We start from the raw sequence: 23,405 nt of genomic DNA on the forward strand, positions 1-23,405 counted from the left end.
TTTAACTTGATCATTGTGAGAAAAACTGCGATGTTCTGTATGAACCTCAGGTTGAACCCCTCTGCCTCACAGAGGCTGACTGAGAAATACTCAATCAATTCTGCAATATCTACACTTTATGATAATATTTGAGGCCGTAGTTCATTTGAGTCTGTGTTCTGGATTGCAGTGTAGCTGTCCTAGATATTGTGTCTGTCATTTGTATGTGCCCACACTATGCAGGGTTACTTTAATTTACATACAATGCATTATTGTGTGTCTATGCCGCGTGCATTCAACCGCATACAAGCACAAACAAACACAGGGACTGAATGCAGCTGCAAGAAAAATTATTGTTCACTTGCAAATGCACCACAATACACTGCTATACTAATTTCCAAAACTTCCAGAGTACTGCAATTGTGGTTAAACTATTAGTTCCCCTTCATTTGTTTTATCCTACATGGGCAGACTGGGAAGGGCCATGGCTTGACCCAGAAGAGTGAAACCAGCCCTCCAAAAGGCTGCAATGAAGCCTCAGAATGGCAAAAGTCCAAGTCAGTTGATTCCAACTTGGGAAGTCATATAAGTTTCATAACTGAATGTAGATGCTACTAATGATATTTCATAACAGAAGAGTATTGTGCACATGTCGCAAGTGTCTAAGCAATTTCCTTTTTTTTAATCTCAAGGTTGTGCTGAGACACGCCTACAGTGCTGCATAATCTTTACATACTGATAGAGAGAAATTTCTCAGGATTTAAAACAAAACCTTCTGTGTGATGCAGACAGAAATTGTATTGACTATTTCTTGGATCAGAAACTTTTCACAAAGAAATTTTTAGAAAGTAGAATGACAATGACAGTCTTGCAGACTGAATTCAACACAATATTGCATTTTTACTTGCCCACTAATTTTTATTTCGTGCCTTATCAATGAAAAACAGACACAAGCAAAGTTGCGGATATGACTTTTTTTCATTCGTTTCGATTCAACATATATAATACATTTTTTAGGGCAATTTTAATAAATTCAGTGGGTTTATGAAAGCTGAATCTGCATGTTAAATAAATCAAAGACTTAATAATTTAATTATTGCTTAACCTGAATACCCTTATCCTTCTTTTATAGGAGAATAGCAATAGGAGAATAATTTACCTACCTGTTTTTTGTTTTGTTTTGTTTTTACATTTTTCCCCTATCAGTTCTGGGACAATTTATTCTCTGGATTGAGAACAATGTCACGATACCACTAAACAACATTACAAAATAAAACACAATACAACTACACAAACAGCTGGGCTTCACACATTTCTGCTTTCCTTATCCACTTACTTGCAAAGATGTGCCAACAAGTGTCTTTGCAGTTAGGCCGATAAGAAAACCTCCTTTTGTAAGCATGAATACAGTGGACTCACAATATTTGGGATCCACCCACAAGGTTTTATGTCTTTAGCATTTAAAGTATGACTTGAAAACCACTAATGCCTTTCTCCAACTTATTCATAAAATATACGTTTGGTGGACATTCTACGAGTAATTTGACAATGATCCCTGAGCAGAGATTAAAAAGGTGTTTTTTTTAGTTTAGGCATTAGATGCAAGAACTTATTAAAACCCATCTAAGCTGACGGGGGATATTTTTTTACACCCATTTGAGATCATATCTTGGTGCATACTCAATCATCCAGGTAAGGAAACCCAAAAAAGTTGATTCTGTTCATCTGGATGTAGCGCCTTCAGTGGGAGAAATGTTTCGTCACTCATCCAAGTGACTTCTTCAGTCTCAGCTCACTGCAGGCTTCCTCAACCTTATACATTTATATAATGACTGAATCTAGCACCGCTGATGAACAATGGGCTGTGAGGTCAGTTTCTTGATCATTAATATGCAAATTGTCACGACCATTCGTCAACAACCACTGATTAAAGACCATTGATCACTGGCAATTGATCAATGAGAGTTGGGGAATGGCTGCAATCACAGCATTGTAAGATGGTGAAAGATGTACCCTTATGGGCTCGTACGATGTTACATCTCTCTTCACTTGTGTTCCAGTCACTGAAGGAGTGGAGGTAGTGCGTTACAGATGACAGGATGACCCCAACCTCAGCAACAGGACCACTCTCAGCACTGACCAAGTGTGTTTGCTCTTGGATCTGTGTCTTCATTCCACCTATTTCACATACCATGGTTAGCACTACAGGCAGAAACATGGGTGCGCCATGGGTTCCCCAGTTCACCCATTGTGTACAACTTGCACATGGAAGAAGCAGAAAAGAGTCCTCTGTTATCCTACCCTGGAACAAGTCTTTGTTTAGGGTATGTGGATGACACCTGGGTTTAAATAAAATCTGATTGATGATTTGATTTTGACAAGCTAGAAATAATCCAAAATATTAGTGAGAGGATATAAAAAACAAACAGATGGGTTTACATTTGGATCCCTAATATTGCGAGACAAAGACAAAATTATGAAGTTTTTCCTCTGTACACCATCACACTGAATTTTAAGTCAAATAATTAAGATGTGATTGATGTTTAGTTTCAACTTTAGTTCAAGAGTTTGACAAGGTTTCAGAATTACAGACCTTTTTATACACAGTCCCCCATTTACAGAGGCTAAATCAGACAAACTAACATACTCAATATGATTATGATGGTGATTATTGTTATTATTATTGTTGTTGTCGGTGATAATAACATGACTCATTTAGCCATTGAAGAATGTCTCATTTCTTTGAGAAACTCAGGTTATGCATTTGCACTGAGAACCTGATCAGTTTTGCAGAATATGGCAGAATCTGAGCAGAGAGTACGGCTCTGTACACTTCAGAATACATCCTGCTACTTTTAACAGCAGTCACATTGTCAATAAACACTAGTGGCCTGGTTCCACCAGCAGCCCTTCATTCCCATTCAATAATGATGCCTCCATGTGTGACAGATAATGTGCTATGTTTTGGTTCTTTCTCCCTTTCTCCATACTTTTCTCTTCCGATCATTCTGATCCAAATTAATTTTGCTTTCATCTGTCAAAAAAAATGTTTTAGACCTGTGCAGGCTCATTTAGATGTTTTCTGACAAAGTCTAGTCTGACCTTCCTGTTCCTGAGTGTAACCGATGGTTTACACCTTATTGCACTTCCATTCATGACCGTGTCTCTTGTTTGTAGACAGCAATGACTACAGATACATCTAGCACCTTCAGAGTGTTCTTGATTTGCTTCTTGTGAACATGTGTGTCTTAACCAGAGAAATAATTCTGTCAGCATCCACTTTGGGTGTCGTCTGTGTCCGTTTGGTGTTTCTGGGCTGGTTAATAGAAAATGTTTGTAAAACCCTTTGAGTGAAAGCTGAAATCTGCATTTCAATCACATCTGGATTGGCTGATTTAAAACCCACTGTGGTAGTGTACAGAAAAAAATAGTTTCTTTGTCCAGCAAGTGATGGTAACTTTAAGTAAATTTATTGAGTAGATAAATATTGTCTGTTTCCATATTTTCCCCGAGAAATGGATGACGCTGGAGAACTTCCAGACTGTCAGAAATACAGCATGCAGAATGTGAGTAGCTGTAAATAACAGGCTGAGTTGTGTCATGCCCTGCCAGATGTAATAGAGGTGTGAATGTCCCACTGACAGCCAGTAGCCACCTAACCAGGGTTTCTCATGAGGGTATTATTTACTTATGGTTTGAGAGAGATATTCAGCATCAGTCAAGCATAGTCATAGCGCTAACATTTACCCTGAGCAAACGGCGAGATATGTCTTATGAATGAAAGTCAATATACCTGTCTGCTAGACAGACAGACTGGCAGACACATAGTCTGATCAAGTCAGGACTCACTCCATTGCTTCCAACAGCTTCCTGCAATGATGCACAAGATTTGCTGGCAGACACTAAAAGGTCAACTTAAGAAGCAACTCATTTTAGTGCAGAGAAGAGCTCTGACGCTTCAAATAAGGATGTGTGTTTTGAATTATGATGTCTCATGATTTAAGGGACCATAATTTGAAAAGAAAGCACTAGTCTAAAGCCCTTTGATAGGAAGCATCTTCCTTGCTGCTGTATTTCTACATTCACCAACTGTGTGCAGTCAGTGTGCACCAAGCTGAAAGTGTCTGAATGTGTCTGCCTATTTTTCCTCTGCTGTTTGAGAGTCACCTTTGACTTTTTGACGCGAGTAATCTGATTTGTTGAACCATCATTTTAAATCTAGAAGATAGCCAAAATTAAACTATTACTCTTTTCTTAATATATTTTAAATGTAAACCTAAATAGCATCCAAAACATGTACTTTATACAAGTCGGACTTTTTTTTCCTATAGCTGACCAAATTAGCAATAAACCAGATTTTAGATATGAATTGCACTGACACGTGAATATAGGCGGAGTATTCTCTAGTGGTCAGTACAGTGTGCATGAGTTAATAGAAAACCCGCAAAACAATTTCCAAGCAGGAAATAAATATATGCCTAACATTTAATTGCTAGACATGTATTTAGTTGTTGTTAGGAAATTTAATTTAGTTCATAAAATATTAAAATTATTACTGTGGGACTTACCAACAAGCCAAACAATTCTCAGATAGCACAAGAAATTCCCACAACTGCTGCATGACAAAGACTAAAGAAAGAAAAAGCAACATTAGGCTTTCTAAATTATGGCAACTGGTCTCCTGCAACTGGTCTGCTATTAGTAAATTGATGTTAAAAGAAGTTCTGTCTCTGTGAACTTTTCTGAAATGCTCAGCTTTGATCAAATTCAAAACAGGGTTTAAATGATCATTGCTCATGACAACTTTTTTAGAAACATTTCCAACACCATTCAGCGTTGGACCGCAAGTTAAAGTTGGGCCTAGCATTACACATGACATGACACTGACAAAACACACAGTTGCCACACACACCACGTAAACGGTCATCTCACAGCAAGAGCAGAATTCAGAATGCAGTTCAAAATGCATTTATGCGAAATTCAGAGAAAATCTTTGGAGGGCAGTAAGTAAATATTCAGTAATAGACACAAACTGTAATCTTTCATATTGTGATTGTTAGATGCAAAATTTGTTAAATTCCTGTTGTGTTATCTGCATCTCACTAGTCTTTATTTGAAGCCTTTTCCTCTTCAATGTAAAAAAATTACACCAGATTTGGCGATCACAAGAAAACATAACACTTTTTTTTTTTTCAAACAAAGCCTCAGACTCTCAAGGACTCTGCATTTCCCAAAGCTTACATCATATATAGACACATATCACCCAACCCACTGGAGTTTTACCCAAGGACAATTGTTCACATGTTGACATCTGTCAAGGCAGCTGAGAACAGGGCAGGCAGTCAGGTCTCGTGGGCTTTTCCAGCATTTATACTGCTGCAGACAACACCATTTCACACAAGCAATGGTGTCCGAGAGCAATAATAAGGAGATGGTTTATGACTTTCCCTGTGGATATCAATGACGTTAACTTTTTCTAATAAGCATTTATAGTTCCTTTGATCATGACCCAGGGTTTCCTGTGCATTACCTGCCAAGCATGCAAAAATTAATTAAAATGTAGCCTTTTCTCATGGGTTTAAATTACCAGCTACAGCGTGGGATGGTAGGATAAAGTTCATGAGGCTGGAAAAATTGCAGCTAACTACTGAGACCTAGTATTTTGTGATTCATAGACACATCTACATATATGTAATACTGCAGCTATTTACATACAAAATCAATATCAGATCAATGATCATTGAACATGTAAGCTAAGTTAGAAATACTGTAATATGTTAAAACAGTTAAATATGTTAAAACCTTCCCCTTAGTAGTTATTTTTTCTCAGTTTATTTGCATGCAGATATTAAAGGGAATACTTTCAAGGCACAATCAGGGAGTTTTATGTTTGCACCCTTTTCATCATCTAGGCACAAACATTAAAATCTAAGCAATCAATGATCTGTTTACTAAGGACTCAATATAAACCTCCTCTGCAGGAGTCCATTGACATTTGCTTGTTCTCTCCCACAAAACCTGAAAAAAGTCTGAGCTGTATAAACTGTGATCCATATTTCTCAGCTGAAAAAGCAACAACTAGGATAGCTTACCTGGAGTCAAGGATGACCTTGTCCACCCACGGCCTTGATTGGCGTGTCTGGCGTCTGCCTTCAGCACTGATGTCCCTCCAACATGTTGTACTAATGAACACTTCCCTCAGCCTGGCAGGAACCTCAGCGATAGAACGGATGTGTAGGATCACTGACGAACATAGAGTTCTTATTTCAGTCTTTTCCGTCCTCGCTGCCCCAAAGAAATCCGTAAAATGTGAACATAATTGGGCAGTCTTGCTTCCTTCAACAAACCTTAAACATCTTGCTTGTCTTAGCCCTTAGGATCATTGGGTATGTTTTGCTAAGGCTAGCTTTGTTTATTGAAGTGTTTGCTGCAGTGTTTACTGGTAGCCTTGGGTAAATCTTATGAATTCCATTGGTTTTGCAAAAAAAATGTTTTAACTCGGCGCTTAATTAAACACATACAGCACACAGAGAGCTGAATCAAAGATAAGAGAAGACACTCATGTATTCATTAAAATTTCAATCCATGTTAGCGCAGATTAATGCTGAGTGCTTATGTCACTCATCACTTACATGAAATGCTAATAGATTCATTGGTATTTCTTACTGACAGCCATGCATTTCAGACTCTTTTAGACTCTTCAGAATATATTCTGATGTTAGACATCTGTATTGGCAAACTCTATTGTTCTGCTCTTATTTCTGTAGCTCCGTCATCTCTCGCTACAGAATGGCTGATTGTATCAACTAAGTAATAAGCTATTAGCTGATGAGTGTGTTCGCGGCGCTCCTTTTGTTACAGTAAGTGTATTAATTATTGCAAATGTAATTATCAGAACATTATTCCCCTGTAATTAGGCTGTCAGTAATGAATTTTAAGAACTTTGCCCCAATCCGAACCTAATTGATTCCCGTGTCTCTCCATAACCCCCTTAACTGAAAATTTTGCAAATGCCACGGCAACAAACAGTCGCTGTATCCCATCTGTTCAGCGACAACAGCCATTTGGTTATGAGCTCAGCTCTCACATTCAGTGACCCAGAAATCTTGCCAGGCAACAACAGTGTGATAGAGAGCTTTGTTTGAGCTGGCCTCGCAGCTTACTTTCCTCACCTAGGAAGTTAATGGAGGATGCTCTTACTCACTCAAAGCACGCATAAACAGCAATGTCAGGAATATCGCTCTATTTTAGATTATGAAGGGTTCCTTTAAGTAATTATCATTGGTTTGCACTAATCTGCTGTGTAATTTCTCTAAAAGATTCTCACTTGGATTCTATGACTTTATAAATGGAGGTGAGCAGTGATGCAGATTTTTACAGTCTGCTACATACTCTCGTTCTTTAACTGGCTGTTTGCATGTTTCTATGAGGGCCTAAGCTTCAGTAGAGCCTCTCTGGATGAGCATAGTTCTTGTTAATGAGTCTGGCTGTGGCCAGTTAGGGAAATGAAGCAGATGCTTAATTTTCTCTTTCTCCTCTCCTCTGTGAATTGGCTGACTTTGGGATATTACACCCAAATTAGCACTGTGAAGTGACAGTTCTTTTTCCTCTCTCTTTAGCACAGTGTCAAGTGTGAATCGGAGCCGCTATAAAATCTCCTCTTACCCAGAAGCACCCTTTTACACAAACACATACACATGACTTTGTGTCTGAGGTGTGATTTATTTATGCACAAACTGCTACCTGTGTGTACAGAGTGAGTGTGAAGCAATAGTGTTCCTAAAGGGCCATGGCTCAGATATCCTTGTCATGTAACATCTAAAGACAGTCAAAGGTCAGGTAGTGAAGGAACAGAAGGGCCACAGATGGAGCTGCACCGTCTGGCCCTGCTCCACCCCAGCGCTGTCATATCACCCCACACCTAGCCCCAACCATCCCACGATCTCACTCCCCGGGGGGCTAGACGAGTGTATTCACCACACACAAGGACACGCAGGACCATACACAGAAACACACACACTGAGCAGATTAGTAAGTGGGGACATTTATTTGACTCTGATTCCAAGGAGTTTAAGTGCAGGTCTTCTAAGTGTGTCCATAGTGACCCCCTAGGCAGGATAGAGAGCAAGGAGAGAGAGCAGGTGGTTAGGAGTCTCGATAGCATGGCATCTCTCTCGCTTTCATAATGTCAAGCCTCTGGCTTTATGCCAATGTTAAATGCATGGTCCATTTCCACACCTGTCTTAGGGACATTTCACTGTGACCAACAGAAGGATTATTTTTAGAATGATTTGACCAACAACTTATGGAGCTGTGCCATCAACTGGTGAAGAGTACTCAGAATAAATATTTCAGGCATCACAAACAGCAAGAGATGTGTAAGATTAGTCAGTATGTTTCCTGTAGTTTGAATGTTTGAATATTTCCAGACTGATTTGTTAGCTGTCAAAATGGGGGCTACTCCAAGCAGCTCTGAGAACATGCCTCTCATGTGCACAAGGTCCAGGGTGTAAAAGTACGATACATTAGTGATGGCTGACTAACTGAAATGGGGCATGTCCCACACTGTCTTTTTCATGTGTAGTCTGGACTTACATACGTCAAGTGCATTTATCATTAGCAGAGGGCTTAAGCTGTAAACATCATTACCAAGTCTAATTACATCTGGGTCCAAGGTCTCACTGCAGACAGACACAGGCACAAGGGCACACTAACAAACACATACACAGAGTTATCCAGTGCAAGAAATGGGGAAGGAAAAGATAGTGAGAAGGGCAGCGTGAGCGCTGACTACACAAGAATAATGGCTAAAAAGTAAAGTCTATTTTTTAAAAATGTTTTAAACAATCTTAAAAGTAACAGTGGGACTGCAAAAGAATATCTTTCGCTTGGGGTACTTAATCGTATAGTAAGAAAGTAGAGTTGTAGCAAGTAAGACATTGGTGTGCAGCAATATGAAGACGGTCAGTGTAACTGCGGAACACCTCAGCATGATGCGCCCAGTGGCAGCGCTGAATCTCTTGGCAGTAGCTGTGATCTACAGTACAAGCAGGTAACTCCAACATGACTGCCGACGGGGCTGACGGGACTGCACTGTATTATACCTCGGACTTCATCAGAGTGGAAGGTCTCAATAATGATCCGATGCACTGCAATCAGCTGCACCGTGCCCTGATTAGCGCTGACAGCTTGATGACAAGGGTGCGGTGACAGAAAAAGATGTGTTGAGAGATGTGTGAAAGGAAGACAGGGGAAAAGTGTGCAGATATACGCTGAGAGTGACGAGAAAGCGAGAAGAAGAGCAGAAAAATCTATGTAACAAGTTAGATGGATTGGTCCTATAACAAAGTCTAACAAGGGAAAATCTTACTTGGGAAAAAAAAGCGTGGGGAAGGGTGATTGGGAGAGAAGTTTAAATAGCCTGGAAACATCCATTAAAGCAGAAAACATAATCAATGTGCCCTTTTAAAGAGCCAGCTAGCAAACATGGAGACATTCCTCAGTGCTTGATAATGCCACCAAAATTATTTCCCCCTTCCATCTCCTTCTTTTTTTTTTAGCCCCACTCCTCCTTTTCCCATCTTATACGCCCTTGCAATGACAATATGTCATGCAATGGATATAATTGCAATAATGCAATTTGGTTTGGAGGCGGATTGAGAGAATAATTGGACTCAACCCCAACGAAGTGACAGGCTAATGATTTAGCATGGCCACTGGCTATTGTGAGAAGCGAGCGCTTTCAACGCTACTGAGCTAATTTCCTCTGATGATGGTCTTAGCGCGTTGTCTTTGTTTCGGCACTGAGGAGTGCATGGCCATGAGGCGGACAGTTAGATGATGTAACCCACCCACCCAATGCCAAACAAACACATGTCTCTTGTCTCGGAGAAGCCACCCACTGTTCTCAGTTACTTCATGCATAAAAGGGGGCCTTACTTGAACTAAAGATAAAGCAAATAAAAAGTAAATAAAAAGCAAAGGTCCTTATTTTCATACCTTTCCCATGATATATGAACTTCACAGGAAAGCTAAGACCGTTGCCAAGAGGAGGGGAAGCATTAGCATAGCCATAATAGCTAATAGCATAGAGTTTCAGGAAGACTTCAAGACCGAGGACTTCAAATTACCGCAGCAATCGCAGTCATCCGAGTATGAAGACAAATGTGAATATGTTAGGACTTTGATGTATGAATTATTCCAACGTTGTAGCGCACAACATTGGAGTGCAATATTCTGATGAATTCTGATAAAAGCAGGCAATATACAGTCAAAGCAGCTGAAGGTACGGCTGTGCAACTTTGTTCAAAGACAAATTTGCATTTGAAGAGTGAGTGCCCATCACTTACACAACAATAACAAGGCAGCAGCACATTTACCAGTGACCGGTGTTGTGAAATGCCACATCTTGATACCTATTCTGTTTGATGAGACAAGAATAAGACTTCAAGACATTTTCTCTTGCTGCTGCAAAGTAGAGCTCGAGCGAAACAACCACAGATAAGCTTGTTTCTCAGTCTGCGGACATGCTGTGAATGTGAAGTGTGCAAAGTCAAAAGAGGCTGTGTGCGGCTTGTGTGTGCTTCTCGTCTGCGTTCGTTGCTGCACATTTGCGTTGTGCATGCCTGTGTGTTTGTGCTCGCTGGCAGACTAAGAGCAGGGCTTGAAACCAAGCTGGTGAATTTATTTATATCAGCTCTTTTTATGAGCCCCGCAGCTGGTGAGATGTAGGGGTTACCACAGTATGTGGTGCGTGTATTTTTGATTTGGTGTGTGTAAAATCTAATTATTGGGGTTTTCATCTAGGTTAACTCTCCCACACTTATATTAGTAGTGTTTGGGTTTTCTTTTTTCACATTTTGTACATTCCCTCTACCTCTTCACTGGTGCTGTTGGGCCTGGTTGTCCCATTTGTTCCCCTCTCACTTTTGTAATTCGTCCCGCATCCCTCTCATTCTATCATTTCTTTCTATTCTTTCACTCTCACTCTTGCTCATTGCAGCCATCTGCTCTTTTGTTTGTTTCTGGCTATGCTGTTGTCAGGCACTGGCATGAGGGCCTACCCACTATTTCATACAGAAAAGCTTTACAAAAAGACAGAGGCGGACAGGAAAAACTATACCTGGCAAGCGCAGAGGTGGGGTCTAAGGGAAAGAGAGAAGCATTTACACAGGTTGGCACCAGGAAAGCCTTTCACTTTCTCCCCTTCTCACTCCCTCTCAGCCAGAATCAATGCTCCAAAATCCCCCAAAGCCAGATCCTCTTACATGCTATCAATTATTCAACCTGCCTCTTTTGTACAACCACTCCTGTTTACAAGGACTGCCTGGCCAATTGTAAATGTTTGCGTGCCCGCTGAGCCCCCATCACCTCCCAGCCACACACGTTGATTACACAATGATTTAGCTCTATTCTGCCATCCCCCACCACTTCCACACCACTCACATCTGCTCCGACGGGGCATCTGTCAGGCTGGCACAGAGGCAGCCGGAGCGGCAGAAAGCCCTGAGCTATGAGGGTGAACAGGGTAGAGCGCGATGAGAGACGCCAATCACGGCTTGTGGAGCTTGTCATCTGGGCTGAGGTCTGGCTGAGGGCACAGCATCTGGCTGCCAGTCCCAGCAGATGCGCAGCTACGCTCAGAGGACTCTGAAAATATATGTCTAAAAATCATTCTGCAGAGCACCAGGATAGCTGGTGGACAGAAAGCACCAGCATTGTTTCTCAGTGCAATTTATTATACGAAAAGAAAAAAAGAAAAAAGCGCCACCTTCTCTAGCAAGCCTGCAGCTCCTATATGTCAATGAATTTTCTCACAGTTTTTTTTCTGCACACACATAACATGATAAAGTGGTGTCTACTTCTATACCGCAGCGTAAAATGTGAGCACCTATTGTTTTCAGTTATTTCTCACCTGCACACTTAACTTAGAGCTAACTTTATAATATAGGGATGCAAATTCCAAAGCAGGCTGCAATTATACTGTTTTTGTTACTGTTTTTTTTAATCTACTACTCGTGTCTGGGCAAATCAAAAGATTTTTATTTAACATTTCATTATTATTGCGATGGCATCAGCCACACATGGGAAAAAAATCAGTCCATACCTTATATCTCATTAGTTTGGTTTGCACTTATTTCAATAATGTTATTCATTAATGTCTTTACTTAAACCTAACAGTGATATCATGAAGTGCGCACATATTAGCATTGTGTGGTTTTTTAAAAATGTGTTCTGTTATACTAATTATGTTTCTCAATCTTTCCTGGTTTGGTGAGGTGGCTGTTTCCTGTCTTGGTGAAAAGGCGTGGCCAAGAGCTGAGGACTTTGACAACACAAGCCTGCTCAGCAGGACCAACCAAGTGCATTTCAGAAACTGGGGTGTTTTAGGTTTACTTATGTTATTTTGTGCCTCTTGTGCCTTTGTGTTTAGGTCAGTTTGTGAGTTAAGTTGTGTTTAGTTTGTTTGGTTGAGTTTCTGGAAGTTACTTTTTGAGTAGCGTTGTGTTTAGTTGACCTCTTTTATGGCCCCGCTAATTATATTTTGAACTTTCTTTTTTGGGGGGTTAAAATTTTTAAAAAGCCCATTTTTGAAGACATTTTTCCTGTGTTATCTATGCCTTTGCTGCTTGGGCCCTAACAATTTTTCGAGGTGATTTGTTTTATTAAAAGTGCGAGCTTTATTTTGAATGAGGTTTTCTTCCCGTCTTATATCAGATTCTGTCTCCCCACCAGACCTTACAGCTAAGAGTGAAATTCCTTCTTAAATAAGGTGAGTGTAACACCAGCCTCATTTTAACGCTCTGTTGGAGCTGTACTTTCTAAAAGCTGACAATGGCTACACGAGAAGCATCGGCAAAGTGCTGCTTTAAGCCTAATCGAAAATATGACATGACAGGAGAAGACATCCATTTTAGTTGAAAATTTGGACACAAAACCACTGTTACATAATTCAGTGATGCATAAAGTTGAATGAAGGAAAAACACACTGTTTTACACATGGTTGTAGAGCAAAGAGTGGCTAGCTGATGGGGGATGAGCTTGACTCCACGTTACATGACAAGTACCACAGCATGGTAGAATTTGCAAGGTCTCTGCAAGGAATGACTTTAAAGTTGTAAAAATCAGCAGCGAGTCAGTGGAACTAATGGTTTTCTTTGTGTTTGATCCTCCCTTGTTCTGTCTCATCACTCTCTCCATACCCCACCTGCCAGGGAAATTTATGAGGATGCTGTTTCTCCACCCAACATGCCAGACAGGAGACATTTCTCAGGAAAACAAACCATTAATTTGGTAAATAAGGAAGGAGTAGCACACTTGGATAATTAATTATGAATAATGCTTGCATATTTAGCTTTTGTTGTCATTGGTGCAAACACTCTAGCAGTAGTAGCCCATTTCTCTGCTTAACGTAAATGCTGGCTGTTTATCAGAGAGTTCAATGCATATTTATGTGCTGTCTAAATATGGACCCTCTGTTGTTATATGGTCGGGAGCTGGCAGTCATACAGTGTGACAGTAAAGTAAATGCAATATTCACAAAATAGATGTGGGCTTTAAATAGCACTGTTACCATACCATATTCCCCAACTAAGTGCATGGTCTCTCTATTGTTATATGCTCAGCTGAGAGAGCAAGCAATGCTTTTACTGTCATGTGCATATCTGAGGAATTTTAAAGTGTCAGTAGGCAGAATTAAATCTGTCACTTCTACTGTATGTATGCACCTCACGCCAGCAAATACAATGGAGATATTGTGCATCAGGACGTATATTGTTGAAGTCTGATATCTGCTGTGTACATTATCAGTGTTGCTTTGCATTCAGCTTCTCAATTTTTTGAATGTCATAGCATAAATGCCGAGAAAACCATATTGACTCAGATATGAGACACCTTCCTTATGTAAACAGGACTGCAGCAAACACGTGTATAGTATACATATATACAGAGTGCATATAGTAGGTATTCAGTATAAGTGCCAAAATGGTAATGGACAGTTAATATGTTAATAATAGCTCCTTAATCCTCCTGTGCACACACACACACAGACTGCAGGGCCCCTCTTTATCAGTGCTGCTCGCACTGGCAACGACACATGCATTGCCAAGCCTGCCAGGCTGTGGCCATGCTAATGTAACCCGTTAGTCTAACAAAGGCTCAGGTCAATGGAGCCTCCAGTGGCTAATTGCTTCAGAGAGATAAGTGAGTTTGACGACGCAGCAAGGGACGGCTCAGCGAAAGGAAGCAGCGAGGGAGAAGATGTTAATGTCTCCCCCCGTTCACTCCACCGTCAATATCGGCCAGTCGCAGGCCTGCCACAAAATGAATATTAAAGACGCTTTTGATTGTTTGTCCTCTTTTTTTTCCTGGTTTCATAGAATTTTAATGGGCTATGTTAGGGTGTTTTGTCACATTTTCTATGCTGGGTAAGAGACTGGAGCTAATGCAATTAATCCCCATACCATCACCTGACAGCCAACCAGCTGTGGTGGCCAATAAAAACCACGTGACAGCTGTTGCTGTTGCACTATTCTAACATCCTGCCCCATGATTCAAAATGAAGGGAAATTACTACATTGTGCTCTCAAGTGAGCTCAGCGATAATAAAAGGCCTGAATGCAATTAGATGTGGTGTGAATAATATGGTTTTGGGCTAAAATGATTTGCTCTCTTGAAGGAAACACTTAGGCCCGGGTTGATTTGTTCCATTTGAAGTGACAGTGACGAGACCAGCGAGTGCCATCCAGCAACAATAAAACCAATCAGATCTTCTTCATCTGCTAATCTGCCTCTGACTTATATTAAATCAGTGTCACTTTCAGACAGCGAGGCTTTCCAGCCTCTTCCTCCTGCAACAGCGAACTCTTCTTTTCCTACAACTAAGGCAAGTTCACACGGATCTCCCTGCCTTTCACCGACTCACTTCATCTGAAGATTACAGCTCTCACGTAAAATGAATCCCGAACCCATATTTGTCAGACGTGGCTGGAGGCTAATGCAAATTGGACTTGACAAAGTATGATGAATAAGACAAAAGCTTTTCATCCATTTTTTTCTCCCTCGTTAGATAATGATTGCACAAATTTTCAACAAGTGTGACGATGGACTTTTTGGTGTTTGGTTTGATGACGTATGCATCCTCTCTGGAGCTGACCAACCAGACTTCACACATGAACAAAGAAATACTTAAAATTCTCCTCAGACTCTCCCCCACTTCTCAAAACACTACAGCTGTACCTCTTTATCTCTTGTAGGTATCTTGTCATTCTTCTGTTTTCCATTTTTAAGCCAACCATCTATCCTCTCATTAGTATGATATTCTGCAGTCTTTTCTTCCATGCTGCTTGTTTGCTTCTGAGGATCCTACCCTCTGGGTCCCACCAGTTGCTAACCCGTGGAGATGAAAGCTTCCAGTCTCAACGGGGTGTTTGAGGTTAGACCCCCACTGACACACTAAGACACATCCCCTTCCAGTTAAAAACAAGATTATTTTTCACACTAGATAATGTGATGTAAGCACAGTTTATACATAGAATACATTTCTTTCATCATTTTTTTAAAAGCTAGCTAGCAACAAAGGTTTTGGAAGCAGGGTTTAAGCTTTTTTTAAACACAAAGAATGGGTAATGTATATAGCCTTGCATAGACATTGATGTCTGCTAAATTTGCATTCAGTGTAGCATCATTAAAGGTGAAAATGGTAATATAAATTCCTCCAAGATACCTCAAGGGTTCTTAGTGGGTTTTTTTAGACTTTCTTCTTATAAACTAGCACAAGTGGAGTGTTGTGCAGAGCAGTGTGTGGCTTCTCTGCTGCAGAGTTGGCTGTCCAGCACAGCAATAGTAAAAGTACATACGGTGCACTCTGCTGATTTTCTCGTTAAATACTGGTGACCTGGGACAAGGTGTGAATCTGTCCCTGGCAGCTCTTTTTTTGTCTTTCTAAACACAGTTGAAACTGAAGGTGGAGCTGGAGCGTCAAACCCCAGCCACCGGGGAGCGGCGCAAATAGTCCTCAAATATTGATTCTGCTGCAGAGAGCCATGTAGGACGAAGGGGAGCAAGGCGCCAGGCTCATCTACAGAACATGAATTCTCTGAGGGAGGGAAAGAGAGAGTGGGAAGGAGGGGCGAATGGGAAACGGATCCACCATATAGTTTGATGTTGCACAGATCTCAAGACCTTTCCGTCGCCTTCTGGTTGCTGTAATTAAGGCTCGTCACTTTCTCTGTGAATTCCAGCTCTCCCACGCCTGTGTGCATAAGCATGAAATGGAAAAAAGTTTAAAAAGGATGAGCTCATGTGGACGTAGGTGTTTTTGCTTGTGCGTGAATGCGGTTACAGGATGCCATCATATTCCCCTCTCCAAAGGACCATTGTTGCTGATACACCGCTCGTGGAAAGAGGGCAGTTTGGTGTGACTGGCCTAACTGCAGTGCTGCATCGTAAGCCTAAAAATATTCCATGTCAGTGTTCCCGAGAGAAGCCCAGTGCTATCCAGGCCTCTCAGTAATGAGAGAGTGGAACTGCCTGCAACCGGTAGCCCTGCTGTCCCCAAGCTCCCTCTGGCTCAGAGCTCGGCTTTGGAGCCGGAGAGTTAGCTGCTCAGCTCCCACAAATTTATCATAGCTCACAAGGCAGCATGTCTGAAAGCAGAGGCTCTCATTCACAGAGGAGCAGCCCCCACCAGGCTCACCCTTGGGCACACTAACCCAAGACATTCACAAATCAGAGAGGCAGAATGATGCAGTTTGAAAAACACTTTCTTTTGGTTGTGTGTCCACAAGAGGGGTGGGGTGGTGGGGGGGTATGATTTGGAAAGCATCAGTGCAAAAAGCTGCAAACTACTTCGAACAGCTGAGAAATTAAGATACAGCGCGTGGGGTAGATTGCGTGAAAACTTTCATCTGTGCCATCATTTGTTTCAGAGACATTACAGTAGAAAAAAAGAGAGAAAGAGAGGGCACAAGAGAAGGAGAGAAAGATTCAAAGAAAGGGGGAGTGGAATGGGGGAGAATGGACAGAGATAATGGAGAGATTTATGATGTTTGTACAGGGCGCGATGCTACTGCACTCAGGGCTGTAATGATCGAGCCTTGTACAGAAAAAAAAACATGTTTGCAAAAACTGAACTGCCATTATCTGTGGCAATTATTTCAGTATGTCTCACCCAAGCTTTGATACGGAGGGTAATTCTGGAGAAAATCAATAGGCAGCGTGCGCGCAAAAAACTAACACGTCTAATAAAAAGAAGCTAAAAAGAAACCTCATCATGTGGTGGGTTCGTATCTGCGGTGCTTTTAAAGATTAAGAACCAGAATATTTAGAAAACATTTTCAGTAAGGAAAAAAAAGGAAGAAAGAAATAACAACATTAGAACAGGTCACACTTGTTTGAGCATTTATGGTCCTCCTTTCAACAGTCAAAATAAGAGATGTCGCAGTACTGAATAAAACAGATCAAAGATATATAACTCTGAAGGCCGAGCCTGGAAAATTTCTCTGGGCAAAAAAATGAGACGGATGAATCACACTTTAATAGTTCATATTGTACCAAGCTGTATGTAAGTGAAGCTCGACAGTCTGAGCCTTTTTTTTTTTAAACAAATAACTACTCAGAATGAGTGAGGTGTGATATACATATTTATCTACTTCAAGTGTCAGACATTTTACAAAATGCTCACCTTCAGTTTCATGTGACATCCACAGCAAAAAGATGGGCGATATCTAGAAAAACAAAACATTCCCAAACGGCTTCGACTAGTGCAAATATCTTACATGAATTTTTAATATGTTGTTATGATCCTATTGCAATTCCTAATTAGAACTGCAAAATGACTCCCGCAAAACAGTCTTTGTGGTAGTGACTTGACCCACAAGAGCCGTTTAAATCTAATTTGCTATTTGCTAGTTATAAGCTGCTAACTCTCATGTACCCATCCAGACTGCCGCCAGTGTTTCCGGTATATGTTCAACAGGTCTGAACCGTGTCCAGCAACACTCTCAGTTCACATCTTACGCTCGTCCCAAAAAGCTTTGTTGAAATATATACTTTGAAATGCTTAATTGGAGTTTGAAATCAAACGTTTCTGATTAATCCAAACTGTTCATTATTGGAAAAAAAGACTCCCCTTATTGTCCACTGGTACCCTGATTGTAGTCCATTGGTCTCAACAACCAGCATATTACATATGCTGTACACGTGGCTCCATGTTGCCAAGTGAACATAGTTTGTGATGAGTACGTTTAATCCCATTATTTTGTGATGGATATCTTGACAGCAGTCCTTTCCTTTCCCGCATCTTACAGTAAATACAATATGTGTGAGTCATCCATCCTTTCCACATGGAAAGCTTCATGTTTCCTCATGGCTCGGTGGCTCTCTTGCTATCGGGTGACCTAAAAAGAAAAAAAAGAGAGAGAAGAGAAGAGAATCAGGGTCGCAGAGACATCTAATCACATGAAGTGCTTCACAGTGGCTGAACAAATGTTTCTATTTGAAAGAGACAATCGGATGTCAGGGGTGAATATTTAAAGTCAAACAATTTCCTTTCTATTTCTGCCTCTGTGTCCTTTTCATTGGACCAAAAGAGCTTGTTGGCAGTCTAGCCGGTGGTCTGATTGCAAGAACCAACAGTGTCTCAACTGGTTAAGCTGAATTTCACATGTCTTGGAGCTGCAATGGTTTGTTTACACTTGAACAGAGAGCTGAAGGAGTGTAATTGCAGATGTAAAGAACTTGTTTCTATCAGCAAACCCAGTCTGGTGTGTGTTTATGCTGTACAATGACCAGATATGTTCATGCATAAAATATTAATTCTGCTTGTTCCACTCCTGCAAATAAAGTTACATTAAGTAAGAATGAAAATACAGATCTCATGGTGTGGTGTTTTTGCTGTTTCTTGTTAAATGATGATGCCTCAGTCAGGCAATCTATGCATCTTTCTACAACACACCTACGCCGTGTGGGAGTGAAAGAAAGATTGACATATACTGATCATCATGGTGAATAATATGCTGAGGTGGTACAAGGAGGTCAGAGGAAGAAAGAGAGGCCCTGTGTAAAGAACAGAGCTGCAGAGAAAGTAAGAGAGCAGGGCCGTGTGAGCAGTTGCCAAGGAATCGATGTCTCATTGCAACTATCTACAGTGACATCTGCCACCAAGTCTCCAAGTAACTGCTCGCCAGTCCCGAAGCACCTTGCAAATTCACAATTAATGTCCACTGATGCAGTTAGCTTAAAGGCCTCATCAGACAAGGTAGGAGGGACAAAAAGGAGAGGAAGGGAGTGAAGAAGAAGAGAGACGGCAACGTGCAACAAAATAGGGATAATTGCACCTATCAGTCCCAGAGTTGGTGTTAGGCCCAGGGTCATTAATTCCACTGCCTGTGACTGAGCTCGGCAGTGCCTCTGTTCCTCAGTCTACCCCACTCACCAATTTAATTATGACTCTTAATTGTGAAGCCTCTGTGGAAGGCCCCAGCCATAATGCATTCTAATGAATGCGACAGATGTTGTTCTGTTATGTCATCTCTTGAGCAATTAGTCTTATGGCGCCTGCGCCAACTGTCCAACTGTTTCTCTTTTTATATTTCACCTGTAAATAAACACCTGCTCCATCCCACGGCACGCACTCTGGCGCATGCACACACACAGCCCGGTCGTCAGACCCACAAATTAACTTTCACACTTCAGCAGATTACAAAGGGCCATGAAGGGCCCTCATTTAAATCAATTTATCTCATATGAATAGCATCAGTTTACTCGACATCACATGGCGGTTGTGTGGGGTAGATTGTACAGAGGTCTCGGGTTTACTGTGACGGTTGTTTTTGTTTTTTGTTCTTTTTGATTTGTCTTACCTGAAGAGATACGGCTACAGGAGCTCCACAAACAATCACCTGGAGGCTTGCCTGTTGATTAGCGCTGTATTTTCTTTGTAATTTATAATGATCTCTGAAATAAGTGATTAAATTAGACTGCGGTCTTCTGTGGGCATTTTGAAGATCCAAACAATCTCTGTTTACAAGATCATCTTTAATTTGCTTGGTAAGCCCTTCTGAGTTCTTTCTTTTCATATGCTGGCATATACAATATGAACACCAGCAAGAGTCATCAAGTTGAAAGTTTGTTTACCCAATACTAATTAAAGCAAGACGTTTCACAGACAAAAGAAATCAATTGAATTGAAGATCAAGGTCATATCTATCTACATCAAATGTTAGTTAGGTTGGTAATACATGCATTTTTTTGTATTTTATTTTATTTTTTTGGACATCACATGATTCTCGTGGGACTTTTTGATGTGAGCACTGATAATTTTACACGCTTTGTTGTAGCACGCTGATGAAAAGATTTCAAAGGCTACGCTATAATTAGAGTTACACACTGCACGTAGGTCACGGTGCAGAAGCGCAAAAAACACAGGTAAGAAATCCATGAAAAGGAGAAGCGTTGATCAGTGATTTCACATCAGAGAGAGAGCGCAGGCACATGCAGGTGTAGACAAACAGACAAATGCATTCTTCTTACTTTGGTGGTTTTGACTTTGTTGCCAGTGCTGCAGGACCAACCGGTCAGGTCAGGAAGGACCTTACACTCCTCCCCATCCATACATGGCTGCATTTGACACCACCACTTCTGGGCTACAATGGACGCTGGAGTAGTGAGCGGATGTTCAGAGAGAAAATTAAAGACGGTGGGTTAGTAAATGAATTATATGACATGAAGAGCAAAAGGCTACAATAAGGCAAATTTACAACACCAACGTGACCAGCACACCATGCAATAATTAACACTGATCACTGGAAACCACCAGAACCATGGACAGCACACTGTAAATAAAAATTACTGGGTTTTTTATTCATAAGTAGAATGAGAAGAGTTGAGAAGTTCCCTCCTGCAACGCTGCTGATGTTCACTTGTTTGTGTTTTTTTTTTTTTGTTTTTTTTTTTTGCTTCTTGTGCAGATGTGTGAATTTGCATGAGGAGCTGACAGTCACTTCCTGTAATTCAAATGAAATTTCTGCTTATCATTTAATTGCCTTTTGTTACATGCAAAATCAGCAAAACACATTAAGTGAATGGAACCAGCATTATTCATATTGCATAAGACCAAGGGAAAAATAGGATTATGAAGAAGAAATTCTATCAATAAAAAAAGGCTCATTTATTTAAGACAACATGCTGATTCTGAAGTGCTGTATGATTTTTGCAGGTCAAAAAGAGCTCTTTGTACTAAAGCAAACAATTAGAAGCTGTGTTTTATTTACTGACTGCAACAACTTTTATTCTGTTCAAACTAAGAAAAACTTGGACGGCAGGATATGCATGCAGGATCACAAAAACAAAACATCTGTGAAGATTTTATATTTGTTCTAATCGTATTAAACAAAATAATTCTAATTATTATAATTACCTAAGTTTTGATTAATGGCAGCATCCAGTCAAGGACATATTTGAACCAAATCTAATAACTCATATCATCCCAGCATGATAATGTTTCAGAGAGCTGCCGCTTTGACAGAACTGCTGTTTGTGGCGTTGGGTTCTTTGTTAGCAACTCCTGGATCTGTTACAAAGCTGCTTTTCTGTGTTTCAGTGAACAAAGCTTGATGCACCCTTCTTCTCTTATTGTAGTCTCGGGTGAAAACTGATCACGTTAAGGTAAAACACTTTCCCACCGTCATTCCAGCCGTGGTTTGACACTTTTATCTGTAGAATAACGGTATCACATCTGACATATTCACTTAGTTCCAGTGCCATGGTTCATATTAATGCAATACTATCTCATGTGGGTGAACAGTGACTACACAAGGATTTAGATGAGCAAGCCTGAAGAGTCAACCTGAGTGTACAGAGGAGGTAACATGGTCAATGCCGCACATTCGCTCATATTTGACTGCACATCTAGATACAGTGCAGAATCTATGTTTTTGTGAATGTCATGTTATTATAGTTTTTCAAGCATTTCCTCACACAACTGGAAATGTACCTGATTTGGTAAATATGGTCTTGAGCTACTGGATCCTGTTGCACAGGTAGGAAAGTGGATGCAATCTGGGCTGAGCTATAGTTTATCCGGTATTAAAAGCTAAAGTTTCCTCCATCTTAGCAGCTGGCACTCAAATCTCACAGATCATTTGACCCCACCTTCTAGACAAGAGACAGTCTGACAGCTGAGAATAACTCAGTCCCCGCTCTCCTAACTCATCATCTGTCCATCCTTTAGTCTCAAAGGTGAATGCAGAAAGAAAAAAAGAATCCCATCTCCCCAACTTCATCATCATTAAGCTGCTGGACTGATGGTGTTTAGAAAGAATTTTTTTTCATATCTGCTGTTTCCAACAAATGAATGAGATAAGCTGGTATTGTGATGAAAATGGACTTTCAACTGCATAATGCAAAAGAACATGGGCCAATTCTCTCAAGCATTCTGGGAGAAGAAAACAGTGCCACTAAGAGAAAGAGGGAGAGGAGGGCGGGAGGGAGACAAGACTAAATAATAGCTGTTCACCAAGAAAACATCTTTGTAGTGAGGAAATGAGCAGTGAGAGGAACTCGGGGAGGCAGAGCGAAGGGTGCAAAGGAAAGAGGCCGTTTGAGGATGACTAGCACTGAGTGTAGTGGTGAAAGGAGCAGATTAAACAAAGAAAACACAGGAAAAGGAGAGTAGCAAATTGAGGCGGAGTGGAAATTGGCGAGAAGCAGAAAGCTAACTTGAAGCTGCCCAGTCAACACAAAAAAAACCTCTCGCCACTATGATGAGGCGTAATGTTGAACACACTGTTATGATACATGAGCTCAGTGGCAGTAAGCGGTTCTAAAAACCAATGGCTGTGTAATGATTGTTAATGTGGCCATTACAGTGTCAACGACAGTGCTTTGTACTGCTAGAGTGTTATATAGAGCTACTAGGCATGGCCTTTGAGTGCTATTATGGAGTTAGTGTTTATTGCACCTTATCTCATGCTATTACTAGGAGGGTGGGGCATGACACATAAGAACCTGCCTGTCAAGTGAGAAAATGGACATGAGTTTGTACGTGGCCTGTGATGTCATGGATAATTCAAGTACTGGACGGCATTCAGACAGAGATCTCAACAGGTCAATGGTAAAAAGATTACAGCGATACTGTGCACCAGTTAGTTCTGAAATTATCTCCACCGGAGCCGTATTTTTCCTCGCTGTACTGATGGAGGAAGTTTAGAGGCCAGTAGGAAGCGTTTAAGGTGCACAACGGTTTGAATGACGGAAATTCAATATTTACATTTAGAAGATTTAGATAGTCATCTTGAATAGTTCACTAATCCACCTATATTAACACTACTGACACTCATGAGCCTCTACAGTAAATATGAAACCACAGACAGCCTCCAGCTAGCTTAACTGGCACATAGACCAGAAACAGGCTTAAATAGCAACCT

At 40.8% G+C, this 23,405-nt stretch overlaps 1 protein-coding gene across 1 annotated transcript in view; it reads right to left on the minus strand.

Annotated features, from left to right (window-relative positions):
• Positions 1-17,537: 17,537 nt before the first annotated feature.
• tafa4b (TAFA chemokine like family member 4b) overlaps positions 17,538-23,405 on the minus strand; it is a 37,297-nt gene continuing 31,429 nt past the window's right edge. Inside the window, exons 5-6 of the mRNA XM_063473169.1 lie at positions 20,512-20,636; positions 17,538-18,377 (exon numbers count right to left, since the gene is read on the minus strand). Of these exons, the coding sequence (XP_063329239.1) occupies positions 18,366-18,377; positions 20,512-20,636 (137 nt within the window). The 3' untranslated portion in view covers positions 17,538-18,365. The remainder of the gene's footprint in view (positions 18,378-20,511; positions 20,637-23,405) is intronic.

Source organism: Pelmatolapia mariae, linkage group LG5 (genome assembly GCF_036321145.2).
Source record: "Pelmatolapia mariae isolate MD_Pm_ZW linkage group LG5, Pm_UMD_F_2, whole genome shotgun sequence".
NCBI classification, from domain to species: domain Eukaryota; kingdom Metazoa; phylum Chordata; class Actinopteri; order Cichliformes; family Cichlidae; genus Pelmatolapia; species Pelmatolapia mariae.